Here is an 18,686-nt window from a genome sequence, read left to right as displayed (position 1 = left end):
GCTGCCGCCCAGGGAGGCGCCGGCGCCAGCTCCAGCCGCGGAGGCCAGCTGCTGCGCCCCGCGCGCGTAGCCATCGAAGCCGCCCTGGAGCTGGTGGCTGTTACTGATGAGCGCCTCGACCGCGTCCTCGGGGCTGAAGCCCAGCGCCTCTGGGTTCAGCTGCTGCGGGTAGCCGGTCATCCAGTAGTAGTCTTCCAGGTGCGCCTTCTGCTCGCTGCCCGAGCCCGGGCTGGGCGCCGAGAAGCTGGGGGAAGGGGGCACCGAGCTGCACGGCGTGCTCATGGGGGTGGAGGACAGCGAGCCCCCGGCGATGAGACGGCCGCACTGGCTGATGATGCGGTCGGTCTCCACCGGTTCCTTTTTCACTTCAAACTTCATCAGATCGAAGTCATTAACATATTCCATGGCCAGGGGACTGGTGGGCAGGTCGGAGTTGCTCATTGCCAGTTCTGATGCCATTCTCCTGCCGCCGCCGCCGCCGCCGCTCCGCCAGATGGGCTGCAGGAGAGGGGCCAGCGGGCTGTGCTGGGTGGCCAGCGGGTGAGCCAGCTTGCCGGGCTGGGGCGCTTCTAGCTCGCGCGGCGGTGGCTGGCCGAAACCTCCGAGCGCTCACACCCCCCGCCCTGCCCGCGCCCCCCGCGCCCGCCCTCCCTCCCCCCTGCTCACGCCAATGTGCTCGCTCGCTCGCCCCGGCCCCTCCTCGCCTGCTCGCCTCCCTGCGCTCGGAGCCGGCAGCTTCAGGCTCGGGAAGGTCCTCCGCGGGTTGCGGTAGAGGCGGTGGCGAAGCCGGAGGAACCCGGCCCTAAGCGCGGCGTCCCCCGCTCGGCGCTCCGCTGCGCGCTTTGCATAAGGAGTGCTCGCCTCGCCGGCCCGGGCTGCAGGCGGGGCGTGCGCGGCAGTCGCTCCGGGCTGGGGCCGCGGTGGGCGGCTGTCCGGGAGGCGCGGGCCTTGGCACAGGGGAGTTAACACTTCATGCTTCTCGCCTCCTCTTCTGCCTGGCTTATTATTATTATTTTTTCTTTCCTCTTTCTTTCTCCCTGGCGCGCTCTTTCCTCCGTGCAAAGTGCAAGACAGAGGTGCAGCCCGGCTGAAGAAAAGGGAGGGGGGAGTTTAGTTCTTTCTTGCCTTTTTTTTTTTTTAAAGCAAAATAACAAAGTCCTGGGGAAAGGCGAGGCAGAAAGCAAAAGGGGGAGACCGAGCCGACAAGCAGCCCAAGCTACAGCTCGAAGATGAAAAAAGATTTTAAAGCCTCTGATCCAGCAAGAAGAGTTGAAAGCAATTGCTGAGTTTATAAGCACTTGTGACGTCAGGTCCAAATGGGAAATTGACTGGTACTCCAGACCAATGGGAGGCGACGAGAGCTGCCGCGATTAGCATAATAGTATAGAAACAAGGAAACTTTTCGGAGCTGTCAATCAGGGCCCAATCAGCTGACTGTCAGCTGGGACGGGCTGGCTTAACCCTTCGGGTGCCGTAACCTCCTCAGAGGCAGCAAAGCCTGGCGCAAAGTTTGTCGCGAGAGGGGAAGGAGTTTTCCAGAAGGGCTACAGGAACCTGGGAGGACCGGGAGGAAGGTTCGCTTCACTTAGCTCCGCAAGAGGCCTGCCTTCCAGAGCTCCAGCTCTCTCTCCACTCTCTACGGGGACTGGCCTGATTCCTTTTCCCTGCCTGCTCCCCTAGCCCTGGACTGTGAATTCGCTGGGCAGTTTTCCCTCCTCGCTCCACTTCTGGTACCCAGGTGTCTGCTAGGGGGACCTTCCTTTCCTGAGCCTGGATGGGCTGGGGCTCAAACTTGGCCCAACTCTTTGCCCCCCTCAATGGTGTCCGCACGTAGGGAGGTACAGGGGTTCGATGGCGTGCTTGATGCCGCCAGCTGCGCGCCTGTGTGTGTGGGGGGGGGGGTGCGGGAAGAAAGGAGGTGGAATGGTTTGGAGACCGCCGGGAGAAAAAGCCCATTTTATCACCCTCTTATAAAGGAGGTGAAATTAGCTGTTCAGGGGCCATTCAGCGCCGGGACCAGCTGCCCGTTGGCTTAGTGTGCCCTTGGGGGAGCAATCGCCTAAGCTAGTTAACTGCGGGAAAGCTTCCGACTCTGGCCTAAGTTTGGTTTTTGAGAGTCCTGCTCTCGTTCACTCGCTGGCTCGCTAGCTCGCTCGCTCGCTCGCTCGCTCTCTCACACACAGGGACACATACACACCCCTCTTAGGAAATCTGACCTCTGTTTATCAGGGTCCCGCGCACTGCGTACTTTTACATTTCACTTAATTATTTCATATTCAATCATAGCAAGGAACAAGGGGGGAAAACAACACCCAGGTCTTCCCCAGCTCCCCTCGAAGGGTTAAATTTTAATCTGCAGTTTCTCGGACAAGTCCGGAAACCTTGAGTGGGGGTGGGGTGGGTTAGGTGGGGGGTGGGGTTGCTTCTCCCCCTCCCTGTTGCAGATGCTAATAACTATTCGATTTTCCAAATCGGTTCGTTTAAAGCTTATGCAAAAAAGAAAAAGGAAAGAAAAGAAAAAAGAGAGGACAGGCAAATGTTTCTAAGATTTTAAAGCGATAGGCAAGTCGAAGAAACCGAGATTTATTTGGGGAAAAGCAAGAGTGAAGCCGACCCAGCACCTGGAAGATAAGACTGCCTATTTGGATGTTGAACTGTTGATTCCTCCACTTAATGAAATGCACTTGGTGTTAATCATATTTATTTTACTTTATGGGAGGGAGAGATGATAGGAGGGTGCATTAAAAAAAAAAAAAAAAGATCTGAAAAGCCTGCAACTGGATCGAAGAGTGAAAACTATTGTTGGATCGAGTTGGTTTTTACCTCAACAGCGCCACCTTTCGGCAAAGGTCAGTTGAAATGGATTCGTGTCCAATTTTGTGATAAAGTGAAAAAGGAGTTGGTTTCCCAAGGTGGGAGGAGGAAAAAAGCACAGAAAAGTTAGTCTGACTTCGGTGAGAAAAACTGACCTTGTAGATGGGGGGGCTGGAAATAGTCCAGGTAGGTGCGGGAGTAATTTTCTCTTCCCTGCCCCATGTGTGGACAAAGCAGCCAGGGGACACTAAGCCTTAGATCACAATTCTGACAAAGATTTTTGCAAGTGGACCCTATGTGACAGGGCCCCAGGCCCTTTAAAAGTACCAGGATAGATTTTCAACGAGCTTTATGGAAATATCAATAGAATTAAAGTTACTTGTAATTCAGTAATAAATGAGATGTCTCTAGTAAGTAAGATTAAGTGCAGTGCTATAAAGTTGTTTATCTGAAAAGTAATTCTCAGAAAACCTGACTTCTGACACTTAGTCATATATTAAGCCAGCTTCTTGAACATTGCACTTCAGGACACTCTCACCCACCCCCGGCATACTTTACTATTTATAAGGAGACCTGAGGTGTCATTCACTGGCTTTGTACAGCAGACTAGATTTGTGTTAATTTCTTTGATACTGGCGTTTCTTCAACAAACCTGGTCTTCCTAATGAGAGACCGCCCCAAAAGGTTTGCAGCACACCTTAACCCTAAAAGGTCAGCATTGTTAGTATTTTCCAAAACAGCACTTTTTCTTTTCATCATTACTGCAGAGAAGCTGTTTATAAGGGTAGTTTTGGTTTTATGGGAGTACTTTGTTGGGGTAGAATGAAGTATGCCTGTCTATTACCAGTTTAGGGAAGAGAACTTGACGATTATGTCAATATTTATGTAACTTAACAGAAGTCCCTTGTTTTCATCCTCTTAAACCATATTTTACCTAATAATGAAATTAAAAGGATTATATGTCTATATCCAAAGGAAAAGCCATGCTTAAATTACATAAACATATGTCATTTAGCATTGTCCACAGTAACAGTTTTCTAAGCTTTTTTTTAATCAATAATCATAATTGTCTTAAGTTTGTCTTTAATGTAAAATATGAATTTAAGTGTATTTGGGAAGGATTAATTCACTTTTTTTAATTCATGATGACAGTCCTTTTATCCTTTTGTATCACTTTGTTGTAAAAGCTTGATGATATGACCCCTGCTTCTCATAGAAATATTTTTGACCAGGCATACTGAAATTGCTTGCATTTATAAATAAACTACATTTATGAACAAAGTTTGCTAACAGTAAAAACCATGCTATATAGATTCATGGTCATGCACCTAATTGTTGCAATTATATATCATTTCTAGAATGAAATGCCCATGTTTGGGAAGCTAAGTGTATTATTAACTGCACTTTTTTTTTTTTTTTGGTGTATTTTTGTGCACTGCTGTCCAGCCATGGTATTTTTCTTTCTCTTATTGCAGACGTTCATAGTCTCCCATTTTCTCTTAAAAAAAAAAATCTGAATTTTTTTAGATGTGTAGCAATAATGCTCTCAGGCTTATGACTTAATTCTCATTTCTGTCCTTTTTACTTTATTATTTAGTGATTCACAGGGGTGCCTAAACATTTACAGTTCTCTGTTAGCAGTGTTTCTTTTATAACAATTGAGCTTTCTCATTTTAATTAGTACTATTCAGGTTTTTGATTCTCTACAATTACAGCAGGCCACATTTCTTTAGACTTCTTTGCTAACATTGTTTGTTTCACACTTCTCTCCAAGCCAGTCTAATCCAAATACGATATGAACTGTTTTTTACTGCTTAATATCCCCTTGCTATATATACTCTAGTAATCTCTGTAGAACAATATAGAATAATTTAGAAACCATGCATTGTCATTATTGACCAATTCAAACCAGAAACATTAATGTTTCTGAAGGCAGAGAATATTTACAGAATTGTTTTTTTTGGGGGGTGAGGAGGATACCGGTCAAACCATGTAGAAGGTTGTGAAACCTGACATCAAAAACACAATTATAGTTTTACGTCAATACATACAAAATTATTTCATGCAAAAAGAGAAAAAAAAAGTTCATGTCCAGATTACAATGATTAAGAGCTAAAAAGAATGTGTTTTTCCTGATTGTGAGTTACACCAACTCAGGTATATCATGCTGGAGTCAGACATATATAATCTGAAAAGAACAAGATGCATCAAGTGCAGTGTCTAAACTCGTTTATCTGTGAGCCGATTTTACGATGCAGAACTAAACCAGAGGTCACTAAATTTTCCTATGAAGCCAACTAAATTGATTTGAGAAAAGAGTTGTTCAGAGTCATTGAGTGATAAGGCTTATACTGTTCTTGGGTTGAGTGTTAGATAAATCCTTTTAACAGTCTTTAGTTAGCAGGGTAAGTAAATCAGAAATCACGGTTAGCAGACTCATGGAAGAAAATTAATAGAATCAGACAAGATAATCTGATCAGGGCAAAATTGCTGAGGAAACAGTCTTGCCTCATATTGGAGAATGTGAAACAACAGTCTGATTACTAGGAGTCGTTATGAATAGGTGAATTATGTGCTAAATAATCATCAGAGTAATTCAGCATTTATTAATTCTTTTCTCTTTAAGCAATTCACAGTTGTAAGTTAAAGCCACTCTCTCTTTGAAGACACATCTTTTATAATTTTTATTAGCAGTAATTTATTATTTGTATTACCTGTATTTACTTCATAATTGAACATTTTGCATTCAAATTTATGTAATGCATTATGCTTGAGAATATATTTCTGCCTGATTAGCATAAATAGTCACTTACCTCATGAATTACTAACAAAGTTTATCTTAAAATATAGGTTTTTTTATTAAGTGGAACACAAACATATGTACAATAAATTCTGATTTTCCTGTGCAGTTAGAGAACAAGCACATTTAGTTTCGGGGAAGCTGGGCTGCAAGGTGATGGGTGGAATCATGAGAAAGCCAAACACAGACAAATGAGATTTGTAGGCTTCTCTCAGGAGTATCATTTATATGGGGATGCATGCTTGGGGGCCGGTAGGGGGAAATGCAGATGGTGCTAGGCTCTTTGCATTCTTTAAGGGATGGTTTCTACAGGGATGCAGATTCTGACCAAACCTGTAAGTTGTTATCTATAGCTTTGTGAAGACCGTGAAAGCAAGTGAGAGAGTACCAAGTTTTGTTTATTTAATGTTTATGGTGCTTGCTTATTTTGCCTCTATTGAGATTGACCTTAAAACACAATACACAACATCACAACATGTAATACATTTTTTTGTTCTGCACTAGAGCTATATAAGCCCCGGGTGTTTTCTCAAGTGAGAGTTCCTGTGAAGGTCTCCCCAGCTTTGCTGCTGCTCTCCTCTCCTTTCTTCAACAAAGCCACCTGATATGGTCTTGCACACAGGTATGCAATTAACAGTGTTACGCATTCTCGCACATTTGAACAAAAGGACCTCTTTTGGTTTAAAGCAATAGACAGATACGAAATGATTAGACCTCTGTCCTCACTCTGCCATTCACCATCAACAGATTTCCATGCTTTTCCCTTTTCCCCTCTTTCTTTCTCAGGGCATAGACTTCTCTTTAGATTTTTTTTTTTTACCCCCTTGATTAGGAACTGCTTATGATTTGCACTTCTTTGTTACCCCTTTGGTCCTATCCACAGTTTATATCCATGAGGAACTTGGTCTCAAAATCATTCAATACTCTAAAGGTTTTTGTTGTGCAGACATCAGAATGGATTTAAAACAACAGCAACAAAGCCCAGGACTTAACAACAGAGACCTAGTTTTGAAGCCAGACTTTTGCAGGCTGTGTCTTTTCTGTGGGGAAACTCAGAGGGCAGACTGTCCCTGGTGCTAGCTGGGCAAGGTTTCTCTCACTCTCCTGCCTACTCCTTGGGTAAGGTGATCCAGAAGCATTTAGCAGCACTTTGACTTGGGGAATGGAGCCTGGAATTCTAGAACACACAGACCTAACTTAAATGCACATGTGATTACTGGGAAGTTCTATGATTTCTGAACATGTGTGCACTATACAGCTTGTTCGGGAAGAACCCGTAAAAAGAGTCACTTGTGTTTTGGTTTACACCTTAGTTCTTGGTTGCATAATAGATTCTGTTGAGGTTTTTCTAAGGTGCTATTTTGTTTATTTAGAACACAAACATATCCATTGTTATCCTTACTGCATCATCTATCATGTGTGTTCTGGATCAGGCAAGAAACAGAATTGGGCTAACTCTCATACCCACTACCATCCTCAAGTAAAGATTGAATCAAATTGATGAATCTTCTGCTGGGATTGATTATTACTTGGTAATTTTAGTACAGTGATGTGTGCTGTTCGTTAAATATGAACAAACATTTGGACAAGACAGAAATAGGAAGATATCACACATAAGAACTGCTATTTCTCATCTTTCTCATGACACCTTAACCTCTTAATCCTAGTCTCAGGTTCTGAGTGCTACTTATAAAAACTAGGCTGCATGTTTTAGAGGAGGCGAGGCTATAGATTTGACCTTAACACCTTCCTTCCAACCAATGTATGAATCAGAATCTGCTTTAAAACTGACTGGCCTGTGGGTTGACAGCCTGCAGGGCCAACTCGACTTTGCCAGGCACTGCAACACAATCTTCAAGGCTGAGGATTCAGCCCCAGGTTTGGGGCCTCGAGAACATTTTAGTTTATTTAAAAATCAGAAGAAACTATCATAACCAAACATGGACTGTATCTATTATTCAACACAATATTATCTATAGTTACATATATATGGTTTATGAAAGAAGGGGTCCATAGACACCAAAGTGTTCAGTGCCCACAGAAGTCTAGATATGGCCACAACACCCCAGTGTACTTGATCACCCCAGTGGCAGGGGCTAGCTCTCTATTAGTTTTGCCTTCCGTCCTCTTTCTCCTCACAGTTTTCTCCTCACAGTTTCCGTCCTCTTTCTCCTCACGTCCTTTTTCTCCTCACAGTGGTCAGGAAAACTTTGCTCGTTAGTGTAATATGAAGTCACACCTCCTTCTAAACATGAATCCTGACTTCATATACTTACAAGGTAATGTGGAATGAGTCCTTATATCTCCAAGGTCTCTGAGAAACAGAAGACAGCCAACACCATACCTTCTCTCTGCCTTTGTTTTTCATTCTAAATATGATGCCTTCAGTATTTCTGTAGAAATACACTGCATTTCAAGTGTCCTTGCCGCAGGGCTGCTGACTGCTTGCTGAACCCACTGGTGACGGCTCCCTCTGAAGCTACCGGCCCTAGAACTGAATCCAGGTGCCCAGGTAGGTGCTCCCATCACAGAGCAGGCACGGACCTCTGCCTCCTGCAGCCACAGTCTGCCTGCCCGGTTCAGACCATAATTTCACAAGCCTCTGGGCAGACACCTAACACCCGTGACTCATCTCACCGGCCCCAGGCCTTTTCTTCTTACATTTTCCCCAACCTCCATTTGTGTGCTTATGTTTTTGAACCCCAGCACAGAAACATGAAGCAATCCCCAGCAGGCTTCATCTCATTAGACTAAGCCTGTTCCCTGCTTGTCAAAATCTCTTTGGATCTAGAATGTGCCATCGATGAGTTTTAATTTGCTTCCCAGCTTTGCGCCGGTGACAAATGAAATTGATGTCCTTTTTATATGACTAAACCTCTCTGAAGCACATCCCTCATCTGCAAAATGGAATATTGTCAGAATTAGAGATTGTGCCCGTCAAGCAACTCCCACAGTGTAAAACCATGGAGGAGCTCCGTATGTGGCCCATCAGTGTCCTGGTGCATTTACTGCAGTCCCTCTGAGTGGTGGACTATAACATCAGAAGGGACAGAGCCCTGTGCCACCCTAGTCCTACCTGTCCCTTCCAACATCCAGTCATTACTCTGGTGATGCACTGGATCACTCAGGTACTCTAGTGGACGTTTAACTGAATGGGTCTACAACATTATTCATCATCAGGAAAAAGCAAATAAAAACCTTACACATGTTACAATGGCTATTACCAAAAAGACAAAAGATAGCAAGTGTTGACAAAAGAGACCCTTGTACCCCGTTGTTCCAGAATGTAAATGGGGTTGTTGGATCAATTCTAGCTTTAGTTACATATGAAACCACCTTCGCCATGTTTCATTTTGACTATGCCAAGTCTGAGTAAATATCCAAAGCCCATAAAATCAGCATCTAAAAGGAATGCCTGCATTACCATACCATCCTCATGAATGCATTATTCAAAATATTCTGATACAAAAATGACTTAATTGCTCACCCACATGGATCAAAGTACAGCATATATGCAATGGAATATTATGTAACCTTGAAAAAGGAGATCTGCCATTGAAAAAACTTTGATCAACCTAGAGGACATGATGCTGAACAAAATATGCCAACAGACAGAAAATGCTCATCCCACTTACATACAGAATCTAAAAAATTTAAACTTATATAAGCAGAGAGCAGAGTGGTTGCTACCTTGGACTAGGGAATGGGGCATAGGGAGATGCTGATGAGATGCTATGATGTTTTAGTTCTGCAGGATAAACTCTAGGGTCTAATGTCCTACATAGTGTCTACAGTTAATAGCACTGTGTGTGTACTTGCCTTCTGCTAAGATCTCAGTGTTCTTCATGTGTATGCCTACATATATATGGACACACACTTTCACACTCACAGAGAAAACATCAATTCTGTGAGGTGATGCATGTATTAGCCAGTTTAATTGTGATAATATTTCACATTGTGCACATTAAATATCACATGTAACATATTTAAAGTGTTATATATCTTAATTATTATTATTTATTGATTATAATCTAATAAAGTAGGGGAAAACCCTGAATCTGCCTATTAGGTGATGTAATTTTACACACAATTATCTCTTCTAAATGCCCTTACATTTACTTCTGATCAACTACAAAAATAATATTTTTTATGGTATAAACAAGGTTCCCTACTGAAGAGGACCTAAATATCTACCTGCCATGATCTTTGTAAACCTTTGAATTGTCAAAATACACAGAAGTTGTGCAAAGTTGGGACCTCAGAGACTAATAAAAAAAAAATAGATACAGCCTAGAGAAATAAAGCATCCTCGCTCTGTGCATGTCTGAAAACTGCCATGAGATCAGTTCTTCCCTTGTTGGTTTTCCCCTTGTTTAGATCAGCTTCTTTCCTGCCACCTCCTGATACCAGTTTTGAAGCGGGGAGGGTTCCCAGGAGTTTTCTTGAACAGAAGAGTTCAGAGTTTTCTCTGTCCACCTTTGAGCTCTCCCGGGTTCTCCATGGTCTCTCTTAAAAGTAGCTAAATGTGCTGGCTTTTGCAATGCCTATCCTTTGTGCACATCTCACCCCTTTTAGAGAAACCTGGGGCTGAGAGCAGGAAGGAGCCCACAAATTATTTATGACCTGCTGTCTGTGGGCTGTGTCCTGCCTGGGAGATTGGTGCAGGCTGTTTCAGCAGACCCAGCCCAGGTGATCAGGACTCTGGAGGAATGACAGGACTCCTCAGGCATGCAACCCCCACTATGACGCGTGTGATCCAAGCCCAGTGAAGAGCTGCTGAGTAGGGAGCATGGTGTTGGCGCTGGCAAGGTGGGTTGTAAGCAGAAGGGCCAGCCCAGAGACAGCCTCTAAAATTAGTGCATGGCTCGCCTGCTGATTCACCCTTGACTTCCGAAAAATTCTTCACTGAATTCTTCCAACTTAATTTTTAAGTTGCAAAGGACTATACTATATGAAGAGGTTTTTTAAAAATCTGAATTGCAGGCCCTCCCTGGTGGCGCAGCGGGTTAAAGCACAGCATTAAGAAGCTAAAGCCACTTCAGCATGAGTTCGATCCCCGCCCTGGAGGTGACCCACATTGGCGTGGCAGACCTCTCCTGACCCGCCCGCTGCTCCCCTCAGCAGTATACTTCCATCAGTCAGCCTGTCTGCTCCCTGCTCTGTCTCTGGTGAATCCTCTCACTGTGCCTGCACCTCTGGTCTGTACCCCAGTTCTGTGTACATAAATAAATAAATATTTTTAAAAAAATATCTGGATTGCATGGAAAGAATGTTAGCTGCTTCAAGTTGTACATCGGTAGGTCATTATGAACAAGGCAGACACAGACAGCTGATGTGCTGTGATGGACAACATCCAGCGTTCTAATGGCAAAGTCAGATTATCTTTGGGGATTATAATGGCAGGGTTAAACCCACTTGCATCTCCACAAGCGCCTTTGGCTTTAGGTTAATATTGTTTACTACTTTTGAAGGCAGGGGAGTGAGGAACCCTGAGAACATGGGTTTCCGAGGTCACTGGGAAAGGACACCACCCCAGGACATAGGCACTTTGACACCAGCCCAACAAGGGTGTGACTCCTAGTCTGACCGAGGTGTGAGTCTTGGGCAAGTGGCCTCCATCCAAGGGCCTCCGTTTCCTTGTGGGTCAAAGGTGGAGAGGGTGGCCACAAAGAGCATGTATACTGGGTGCTAGTCAGGAGTCAGTGCACCCCCCAGGTGAATGCTCAAGGGCCGTGACCAGCCAGCCATTCACAGACCATGCTGACGTCTACAGAGCTGAGTATGCTGGTGGGGCCTCAGCCAGGCCAGGGGCTGTGGCCCTTTTTGCCTCCTTCAGTCTTGTTTGCGCCTGTCTTAAAGCCATACTGAACCTCACCTCATTTCTCTTTCTTTCTCTCTTTTGAGTATACCCCCGGAACTCTACCCCGTCCCCCCACCCCTGCCCTCTCTCTTCTCTCCTGGCTAATTTTGACTCTTTCGCAGGTATTGGGCTTCCTCTTAAAAGCCTGATTTGCTTCCCCAAGGGAGGCAAGGTGTCCAGTCTCTTCACTCACTGCTTCCCAGTCCTCGTGGTGCCATGTCTGCTCCTCAGCCTGCCCTGTGAGTGTTGTGAAGTCAGGGTACCGTCTCCCCTATGTCTCCTTCACTAACTATAGAGCCTGGCACTCAACAGGTACTTGATACGTTTGTTAAAATAATAAAGCTCTGCTCTCCTTGTGGCGCAGCAGGTTAAAGCACAGCACTAAGAAGCTAAAGCCACTTCCGCATGAGTTCGATCCCCGCCTACCCCAGAGGTGACCCACATGGCGCAGCAGACCTCTTCTGGCCCACACACTGCTCCCCTCAGCAGTATATTCCATCAATCTGCCTGTTTTGCTCCCCACTCTGTCTCTGGTGAATCCTCTCACCACCCCTGAGCTTCTGGCCTGTACCCCAGTTCTGTATGCACAAATAAATAAATCTTTAAATAAATAAACAAAGCTCACACCCAGATCCCTCCCCCTTTTTGAAAATCTAGCTCACACCAAATATCCTGCCATGCGCCCCAGAAAGCAGGGCTTTCATAGGAGCAGGGCAGCTGGCTGCTATGTTGCAACAAACGTTCTTCACCTCTCACTCCTCGCTGTGCCAACTGACCTATCCCTCAATTACCAGGATGCTGCTTATCTTCCTCCCTCATTAGCTTCTATCCCAACAGGCAATTGAATGGAAAACATGGTTGAGATGGGTGGGCCTTAGAGTGGAGGTGGATATCCATAAATCTTGCTGGGAAGGAATTTCAGATAAATGGAGGGATGCCACCGAATACCTGGGTATAAGCAAGGTGGGCTGTTTGTTATATCCTGGCACTACTGCCTCTGCTGAAGAGGGCTCTGTTCTGTCAGTCATGAGTCACAGCAGCTTCCCCTGGGTCTGAAGTCCAATGAGTGCTATTTTGTAATCTTCCAATAAGAATACCAGCCTGCCCCTATTTCTACAGGCCCAGCCTGGCTCACTCATTTAAGTCACAGCTCATGTGTAAGGCTACAGACAAGCCTCCAAGCCCAGTGACAGTCAGCTACTAACTATTTAATAAAAGTTAGTCATCAGTAGAATGCCATAGTCTCCAGCTTCTACCCTTTCTTCGTAGGTCCTCACAGTAGTAGCTTGATCTTTCTCTGGAACCCTCCATAGCTTTGGAGAGCAGCATGTTACAGACATCAGGAGAACAGAGAAAAAAATGGGGTTCTGTGATTTTTCATGAAATTGTGGAGTTCTCCATATGCTCTGAATCTTTACCATATAACGGAGTGCCAGTTAGCTTTCTTGGAATGGTAGGTAAAAAAAGTCAGAGCTCAGATGGCTTAAGCAAAAAGGTAGCTTACTAGGCCATGTGGCCTAAGGTGCATGAAAAGGCCTGGCTGGACATACAGTCACACGATGTCTCTGCGCTTGGCATCCCACCACTCACCCTCTGTCTCTGCATTCAGTGTGTAGACTTCACACTGGGGGTCCGTGGGAGCAAGGTGGCTGTAGTTCCAGTTCTAACTCACCCCAGGGCAGGCCCAATGGATGTTCAGCAGGGCAAATCAAGCTGTGGTGTGGGTGGAAATGGTCTGGATCCTTTTGATGGGCTCCATCTACCTCTGGGCAAATCCCGAAGCAAAGGGATGACCAGGCTGATCGACACAGACTCTGAAAGGGCTGAGAAGGGGACGTGGGAGATTCTATGAGTCTGAGTGACTTCACAGTGGCCACCAACAAATAACACCCAACACATCTGCCAGTTACCCAAGCCTCTTCTGTTTTTTAAAATTAAATCTATTTATTTATCTTCTGGTATCATTATTTATTTTTAGATAGTGTTTCATTCCTCCCCTCAGGTGTAGTCCCCATAATTCTTCCATCACCACAGTGCTCGTCCTCCCGTTTTGACCGCTCGTCACTCCCCCTCCTCCACCCCCGCTGCTGTTTGCCTTAGATTTGTTCTTGGTTTGAAGTCAGTGGATCTCCACTACAGCTGCTATCATTTTCATTTGATGTGGAGGAAGCTAAGGTACAGATATATTAAGGGAAACTGTCTATGGTCACTTGGCTGATGAATGGCAGAGGTATCAATCCAGGCATTGACTGCAAAGTTCATACTCACTTCTATTTTCCTTTATTATCTATTGTAAGAGGGAAGCAGACAAGAAACAAAGACAAATAAATATGTATTATACTATAATATAAAGCTAATATAAAGCAGCATAAGGCAGTGCACTGTATGACACAGTATAATATGCATCTAGTAGCATTACACAATACATTATCACAACGCAGTACAGCACTGACTGTCTGCACATCATAGTTCACTACCACGCTGCACTTAGCACAGCTAAGTGCTCCTTCTCCTTGTCCCATGTGACAACATCTATTGTCAGCACGGAGCACAGGAGATACCAGACGAGTTTTGTCTAACTGATCAAATGAATCATTTTATATTTTCAGTGTGAGTCCTTTTGTCTAGGAAACCCGTTTCTATCATGGCTACATCATCATTACATCCCATGCTTGTTTTGGTCACACAAGAAGTGCAAATGATTCAAAGGGCAGTGTTTAAAAGAAGATCAGCTGTGCTGGGATTTCTAGGCCTACAGCTCTGAGGCTTCCAAAGGGTGGTGGGTGTTTAAACATGTTAGACTATGCCCCTAAGACTATCTTATTGGACACTTTAAGTGGAAAAGACCTGAGGAAACCTCTCACAGACAAGTACAGAAGGAGTTGAGTGGCAAGTACATATAATACAGAGCTTTTCTATTTAATTTCCCTGTTGCTTCTGCTTAAAAAATGCCTTTGACATTTAAAAAAATTTTCCACAGCTATCCCTACATTGGTGTGTTTAGGCTACTTTTGAGTACATTTGCAGTAAAATGGAGAGTCTGTGTTTTATTTAATGATGAAGCATATTCCTCTGCTGGCCTTCTCAAAGCATAGCTACCAAGGCAAATAAACAAAGTTGGGCTTCCTCATGTCACTCCAGCCTCCCACTGTGCAACCCAGTGTAATGTGAGGGATTTCATCAAAACATCAGAGCAGTGCTAATAATGTTCCTGAAATTATGTTTACAACAGTCAGATCACTAATGGTCCCCTCCCTCTACAGTCGAGGTGTCATGATCTCGGTCATTAAAATCACACCCACCAACTTTATTGGAATCAGTCAGAAAGGTCTGTGGTGTTCAGAAACAGCCTGTGTCCAATGCACTGGGACTTCCTAGCCACTGCACAATCCCTGCATTTTCTTGGTACTGGAATCACTTACCACACTTGAGCACCATCATGAGAATGCCATCCATACTCTGCATGGCAGGGAGGAAAGGCATGGTTTAACGTTGCACAATGGAGGAATTACACTTTCAGAAATTTAACTCCAGAATCCACATCCCCCCCTTGTCAGCAGCATTGTAGAGATCTGTAATAATGTAACAGAGATTATGATAATGGCAACAACAGCTAGATACGTTTATAGGAGAGACTGGGTGGGTTGGGGGGAGTGAGGAAGAGAAAAGACAAACTTCACTAAGACGTAATAATCAAAACCCAGAATGTGGGAACTTCTGTAAGACAAACAACTAGATGTAAAAAAGGAGAAAAGGGAGGACTGTTACAGATGAAAACAGCCTTTAAGGTCTGAATGAAGTGGCTGAGACTCAGAGTGGCCATATGCTAGTGGGAACAGGAACCATCCACACAGCCCTCCATTCCCCACAACCCACCATTCACCCTGGATGATTTGGCCTGAGGAGATCCCCCCCCCCCCCATGGGAGGTATTCTTTGGCTGCTTTTCATTGTCAGGACACAGAACACTTCCATTCCAAGGCACCTTCCAGGTAATCTCATGTGATTGTCTCTGTACTTCTCCAAGTCCCTCATGATTCTCTGAAAATTTGGCTGAGGGGTCTTATGTTTCATCTCTACTTCCTGGTCCAAGCAAATTCAAAATGTAATAGGGCAAGGTGAGGGGCACCCCAGCACTCTCAAACCTTTTCACTCTAAATAGGTTTTGCCATTTGCTACATCAAGACAACTATACTATAGTGTATAAAACCTTTAATGGAAAGACACTTTAATACAATTTGTGTGTAACAAAGACAAGACAAGGAATATAGTTTCCAAATCAAGCACCCCAACTTGCTCATCTCCTCATGAATAAGTGCCCAACCAAACAGCTTATCACATTCTAAGGCATCTTCTGGTAGGGACCCATAGGAAAAGGGCAGAAGAGGCCCAGCACATCTGGGACGAGTGGACCAAAGTTAAGATAACAGTTGCCAATTGTTAACTTCCCCACAGGTTTCTCACCCACATCTGTTCCAACCACTCTAGGACATATAGTTTCCTCACATGTCTCTCTTCTCCCTGTGCCTCCTTCTGGCTCTCTACCTGCCCTTTCTTCCCCCAGTCTCCTCTCCAGCATCTTCTCCCTGCTCAGCTCCCTGCTCCCTTCTCTTGGATGGGACAGGAAACTTCCAACAATCCTTTCCGTAAGGATCAAAACCAGCATCCCTGTTTCAAAACCAGCATCTAGGTGGTCCTCAATGAATGCTTGCAGAGCACGGGATACATACAACTTCTACCAGAGAAAGAGATCAGGCCATTCAGAATACCTTCTCAAAAGTTTGGGCCAAGTGACAGAGAAAACTCCTGAAAACACAAAGCCCTATGGCAGTAAGTTTTTCTCCGAGAGGATTATGGAGATTCCATAGGTCCATGACTTCATATTGCCTTCAAAAGTCACCTGCACAGGTGATTCAAACAGAAATTTACACCAGGGGAGAAACAGATTTCTCTGTGACATGAACATAACACTGCGCGTTTATTCTCTGGTCTAGTGTGCTTCACTTTGTAGCCTCTTTCTGTGAATACAGGAACTCTGAGGTGAACATACTGGAAAAGTAATACGTGATGATTCAGGCAATGAGGATGCATCAGGCCCAACGAGGAATGTGACACAGGCAGGAATACTTTGCAAGTCTTGGGATTCACCCCCTTTATACAACTGCATACCTGACTTGGAAGGAGGTAAATTTTCTTTCACTGACTCCCCACTTTTAGGTTTCACCCTACTAATGGTAAAATTTTTAGAAAATGTCTTATAGTAGTAGAGACCTTCACATTACAGTGAATACCCATTTATGGTTTCATGTATTTATGATACATGAAGATGCCTGTCAGGTATTTCAGAATCCTAAGTTTAGATGAATGAAAACCTATCTATGGTATGTCAGATGACTTAGTTTCCTCTAAGACCAAGTGTTGAACAGGAATAGACCGTTGACTTACTATTGAGATCACTGAATCTCAGGTCATCACTTTTGAAAAGCATGTTACTCTTTGTGTTAACTGGGTGGATAAAAGAATAAAACAATCGTGTCACTCATCTATGTATCGTTCCATCTGTTTGTCCATCCTCCATTCATCCCATCTGTTTATTCGTTCATAATGGCCATCTGCCCACTCAATCATTTTTAGGTATAGAATTCAACAGGTTTAGTAGCCCTAGGGGCAAGTGAAGGGATACTGAGGCAGTTTTTAATGCCTCTGCAACAGTTTCCAGGCACAAATATATCTAAGCATCTAAGACATAACAAAACACCCACTTTGAATATATATTGGAATAGCTTATGTACAACAAAAGAAACTAGTGTGCTGTCCTCCTTATTTAAGTTAAATACAAATTGAAGAACTGAATAGAAAAATAAACTGTTGTTATCCTGCCCCTTCACTTCATCCTTAAAGTAGTTTGTGTTTTAGCTCCCAGAGGTGAAAATCTCATGATTTTTTTTTCTTACTTATTTCTCTAAGGGGATGTAGTATATATGGTATGTGCTGTGATTATTCAGTTTCATCTGAGGTAAAACAGCATTTCTCCTAACACCTTCACCAAATTTCCACAGGGCTTCTTTATGATGGAGCAAACTCATGAGAAAAGTCCATTTCAATAGACTTAACCTCACCAGTCTCCTGTGCAATGTTGTTCAGGAAAACCTAAGTAACTAGGGTGGAATCAAATATGCCCCCAAAGGTTTAAAGGTGAGTGCTGCTCCCCATGTAGGGCTAATACGCCCACCTGAAACCAGAGTGTGCCAGACAGATGCTCCCATCATCCTGCTCTATGCTGACCTTTATGAGTTACTAGAATAAATTCTAATTGGCTAGTCATCTGCTTCCTTCAAATACAGTGATGTATTCTCAGGCAAGTGCCCTTGTTATGAAATTCTTATTTATACAGATTATGCACAGATTCTTACATTATGCAACCAGAGATGGGGAGTGTAAGGGGTGGAGATAAAAGGAAGAGTAAAGTTGGAACTTGAAATGGAATCATGCTGTACATCACAGAAAGGAGAGTAGTGAACAGCACTCTCATAGAACAGCATGGTGCAGATGTTAAAGAGAGAAAGAACTGGGTGCTGTTGTGGACCTTGAGGTGCACAGGTATGCAAAGGTCATAAGCAGATATACCCTGACATAAATTACAAGACTAAAGAATGATTGCTGACAACAGATCAGTGATGGGGTTTCTCACTGTTCTAAGGAAATCGGTGTGTAAACCTTGCTTTACAGACAGTTCAGGGGGCTCAGAGGCATTTGGGCAAGCTGTTTTAGCTCTCCAGCTTCTATTTTTCCTCTGAGAAAAGTAGAAAATATGTCAAAAGGCTACAGAACTATCATGTAAGAAGTCTACAATTTTGTAGGTATAGCTTAGTTTTTTTGTTGCTGTTTTTGTTTTTAAGATTTATTTATTTGTGCACACAGAACTGGGGTACAGGCCAGAGGCTCAGGGGCGGTGAGAGGCTTCACCAGAGACAGAGCAGGGAGCAGAGCAGGCAGATCGACGAAGTACACTGCTGAGGGGAGCAGTCCGTGGGTCAGGAGAGGTCTGCCACACCATGTGGTCACCTCCGGGGCAGGCGGGAATCAAACTCATGGGGAAGCAGCTTTAGATTCTCAGTGCTGTGCTTTAACCTGCTGCGCCACCAGGGAGGGCCCGGTATAGCTTAGTTTTAAATCTCTATCTATTTCAAAGCCTTTGATAGTGTCCCCACAC

The 18,686-nt window shown here is 44.3% G+C and overlaps 1 protein-coding gene across 1 annotated transcript in view; it reads right to left on the bottom strand.

The window, feature by feature from the left end:
• Positions 1 to 2,843, bottom strand: part of MAF (v-maf avian musculoaponeurotic fibrosarcoma oncogene homolog) — a 4,146-nt gene extending 1,303 nt beyond the window's left edge. Inside the window, exon 1 of the mRNA XM_012730455.1 lies at positions 3 to 2,843. Coding sequence (XP_012585909.1) covers positions 3 to 459 — 457 coding nt within the window. The 5' untranslated portion in view covers positions 460 to 2,843. The remainder of the gene's footprint in view (positions 1 to 2) is intronic.
• Between the last annotated feature and the right edge of the window lie 15,843 nt (positions 2,844 to 18,686).

This window comes from Condylura cristata, unplaced genomic scaffold, assembly GCF_000260355.1.
Source record: "Condylura cristata isolate star-nosed mole 26May11 unplaced genomic scaffold, ConCri1.0 scaffold00028, whole genome shotgun sequence".
NCBI classification, from domain to species: domain Eukaryota; kingdom Metazoa; phylum Chordata; class Mammalia; order Eulipotyphla; family Talpidae; genus Condylura; species Condylura cristata.
The sequence above is the reverse complement of the archived record's forward strand: the minus strand, read 5'-3'. Positions and strand labels throughout refer to the sequence as shown.